The following is a 3,350-nucleotide window of genomic DNA, read 5'->3' on the forward strand; positions in this document are numbered from 1 at the left end:
ACTAATTATAGCAAGCTTGAGATTACATATTCAAGCTCTCCTTTTGGTGAAAGAAATATAATGTTCTGCTGAAATCAGAAACACCCTGAAGGCTCCTAAACAAGAATGGACTACCAACTTCACTTCTCAAAACCAAGCAGTAAAGCTCAAAATTAATGTTCTTCAGTATGCTGTTCTAGCCTCAAGTGCTCAGACAATAAATCATGTTACATTAATGCCATACCAATGGCCTAAAACATATTAATCTCACTCAACAGTAACTGACAATCACATTACTAATCTAATTCAAGTGTTCTAGAGGTAGTAAATGTACATGTTGAAGCTTCAGGGACCAAGGATATTACTGATCAACTAAGAACTCTTATTTTAATGTGGCCAGAATAGGAAGGACAAATGACTACACCCCGAGGGCAACCCTGGTATTCTAGGAATAATACTTCCACCTTATTGTTCTAATGAATAAAGTATCTATAAATTATATTAAAGCTCATCCCAAATAAAACTAATATCAAACGAGACCAGCAGATATACGCAAAAGCACCATTCCCCTTCCTCACTCAATCCTTCCTTCTTACTTTCTGACCACAGCAGTATATTTTAAAACTCTACATTCCATGCCCACAAGAGTAGGAAGTTGGGAGATGTGACTTCTTGCCAACCGAGTCCCCATCTCTGTCTGACCTGACTAAATATTCTCCACTCAGTAAAAATGAATGTGGGACTGACATAGTTAAGGTCCAGAAGTTAAGGGCACTGGCTGCTCTTCCAGAGGATCTGGGGAGCTATATGGTATCTCCACCATCCATAACTCCAGTTCCAGGGATATGACACCTCTTTTTCTGGCCTCCATAGATACCAGGCATGCACATGGTACACAGACATACATGCAGGCAGAACATCCATATATATAAAATGTAAATAAATATATCTTAAAAAACAAAACAAACCCTAGAATGGGCATTGAGAGGCAAACTGCTAGCACTGGTGTAGGCAAATAGGGCTTTGGTGACTAGACTGAGTCACAGGCTACTAAATCTGACCCAAATGGAAAATACACTGTCAAAAGTCACTAGACCTATGGAAGTAAATGCAAGGAAATACAAAATTAAGGCAGAGCCCCATGGAGAACTTACATACAAAACTATCCATACTAGGAATTAAGTGTATAGTGGGTGGAAAAAATATTCCTATATCGTTAAACACATATTCACCCACTAGGAGTCCAAAGTAGGTTGCTCTAAGTAAATAGTACTCAGGCACATCTATGAAGATACCTTTTTATTAAGATGGGTCAGTGGATATCCAATCTCCTAGACCTTGCTTTTTGTCCACTGTTTCTTCACAACTAAATGAAGGTAAGATTTGATATTTGGACTACTATATTTAAAAAAAAAAACAAAAAACTCATTGGCTTTCTAGGTTGTTTTTTTGTTTTGTTTTTTTAATTTATATAAGTACACTGTAGCTGTCTTCAGACACACGAGAACAGGGGGTCAGATCCCATTAAAAATTGTTGTGAGCCACCATGTGGTTGCTGGGAACTGAAATCAGGATCTCTGGATGAACATTCAGTACTCTTAGCCACTGAGCCATTTCTCTAGCCCCTAATATTTTGGCTATTAATTACTCACTTACTCTTCATATAGAGAAAATATATATATCACCATAAGTTAATAAAACGGTGGCTATTTTAAGTCTAAAATGATTTATTCATGTTCATGACTCACTTTTCACATATCCACATATGGTCTTGCCAGTTATCAAACGACCTCCAAAGCCTCTTTCCCTTAGGACAGCAAATACACACCTAAGGACAATGACTTCCCAGGTGTCAGTTCTCTCTTTTGTCTCATTAATTCATTCCATCCTCCAAGGACTGGGGGGGTGGTGGTTAAAACAAAGCAGCCCATAGACAATCTGAAGTTATGTTATCTTGAGTTACAACTGTCTGTCTAGCACAATCAGACCATTTCCTTTACATAAACAACCATAATTTAAAGAATGACATTGATGAGAGATAATTGAGAAAGGTTTCTCTAGGCAAATCTGAATTTAAATCATTCTCCAGATACTATAGTGTGTCCACCTTTTACTCAAATTATTTCCACTGGCATTATACACATACACACACACACAAATCGATCAACTATTTTTACTATGTGACTAAGTAATATTAAATTTTGTCTCCAAAAAGAATCAGTAATTATTTTTAAAGCATTAAAGTAATTAAAGTTATTTGTCAAATCAGTAACAATTGAAATTTCTATTTATGACTAATCCATTATAAACAAAGCCAATCTTAAAAATACAATCCTAGAAAAAGTGCAGTCATGCTAAGAACAGATAAGGAAACCAAGGACCTCACAGGCTATGCTAGACCAAGCAGATCAAACACAAAACTGATTTTAAACTGTATGCTTATACAAACAAATAAATAAAATCCTACCATTTTTTCTTATACATATGCTTAAAATTTCTTACACAAATATAAAAATGTTCTTTTCCTTCAAAAGTTTCTGAGAAAAAAAGACTGAAAAGGGTTTATGATCAGCTCTGAAGTTTTATGCTTATCTTTTTCTACCTTTATCAATTTCTGACACATTTAACCTAAGCAGAAAATCTTTTCAGCAAATGAAGCATGACAGCCTATAAATAAATGTCTTGAAGAACTCTGCAAGGTCACATATATCCCATGTTGCTTTTGGTTTCCCATCTCTTCTTTGCTTCAAACCTAAAATGAAAAACATAAAAATCTCAACTTATTTCTAAAATAAAATACTCTACTAAAGTAACATGTTTAGTAAGTACCCAAAGCAGTGACACTTCCACAAACAGCAATGGCTGAGGCAAGGCCTCCACATTTATAGTCTCACAACTACTTTACTGAGATGTAAGACCTGGGTAAGCAAGCTACAAACTGGATCCCATGGATGAGCAGACTTTCTATAATTCCTACCAAGTCGAACAGAATCATGATTTCTTTATATTCTTTTTCAACTTTTAAAAATTATTATTATTTTATGAGTCTGGTTATTTTGCCTGCAGATGTCTGTTTACAATATGCATGCCTGGTCCCCACAGAACCTAGAAGAGGGTATCAAATCCCCTGAAACTGCACAGTTGTGAGCCATCATGTGTGTGCTAGGAACTGAACCCTGGTGCTCTGAAATGCTGAGCCAGCTCTTCCATCCCAGGACACAAGTCTTCATGACAGGGTTTTTTTCTGTATAGCCCTAGCTGTCCTGGAACTCACTCAGTAGACCAGGCTGGCCTCTAACTCAAGAAATCCTCCTGCCTCTGCCTCCCAAGTGCTGGGATTAAAGGCATGCACCACCACTGCCTGGCCCAGG

General features: G+C 36.9%; 1 protein-coding gene across 2 annotated transcripts in view; it reads right to left on the reverse strand.

Annotated features, from left to right (window-relative positions):
• Positions 1-2,072: 2,072 nt before the first annotated feature.
• Fam204a (family with sequence similarity 204 member A) overlaps positions 2,073-3,350 on the reverse strand; it is a 28,848-nt gene continuing 27,570 nt past the window's right edge. For both annotated transcript variants that reach the window (XM_031390864.1, XM_031390863.1), the window contains exon 8: positions 2,073-2,731. In XM_031390864.1, the coding sequence (XP_031246724.1) occupies positions 2,680-2,731 (52 nt within the window). In that variant the 3' untranslated portion in view covers positions 2,073-2,679. The remainder of the gene's footprint in view (positions 2,732-3,350) is intronic.

The sequence above is a fragment of the Mastomys coucha genome, unplaced genomic scaffold (assembly GCF_008632895.1).
Source record: "Mastomys coucha isolate ucsf_1 unplaced genomic scaffold, UCSF_Mcou_1 pScaffold21, whole genome shotgun sequence".
Taxonomy (NCBI): Eukaryota; Metazoa; Chordata; class Mammalia; order Rodentia; family Muridae; genus Mastomys; species Mastomys coucha.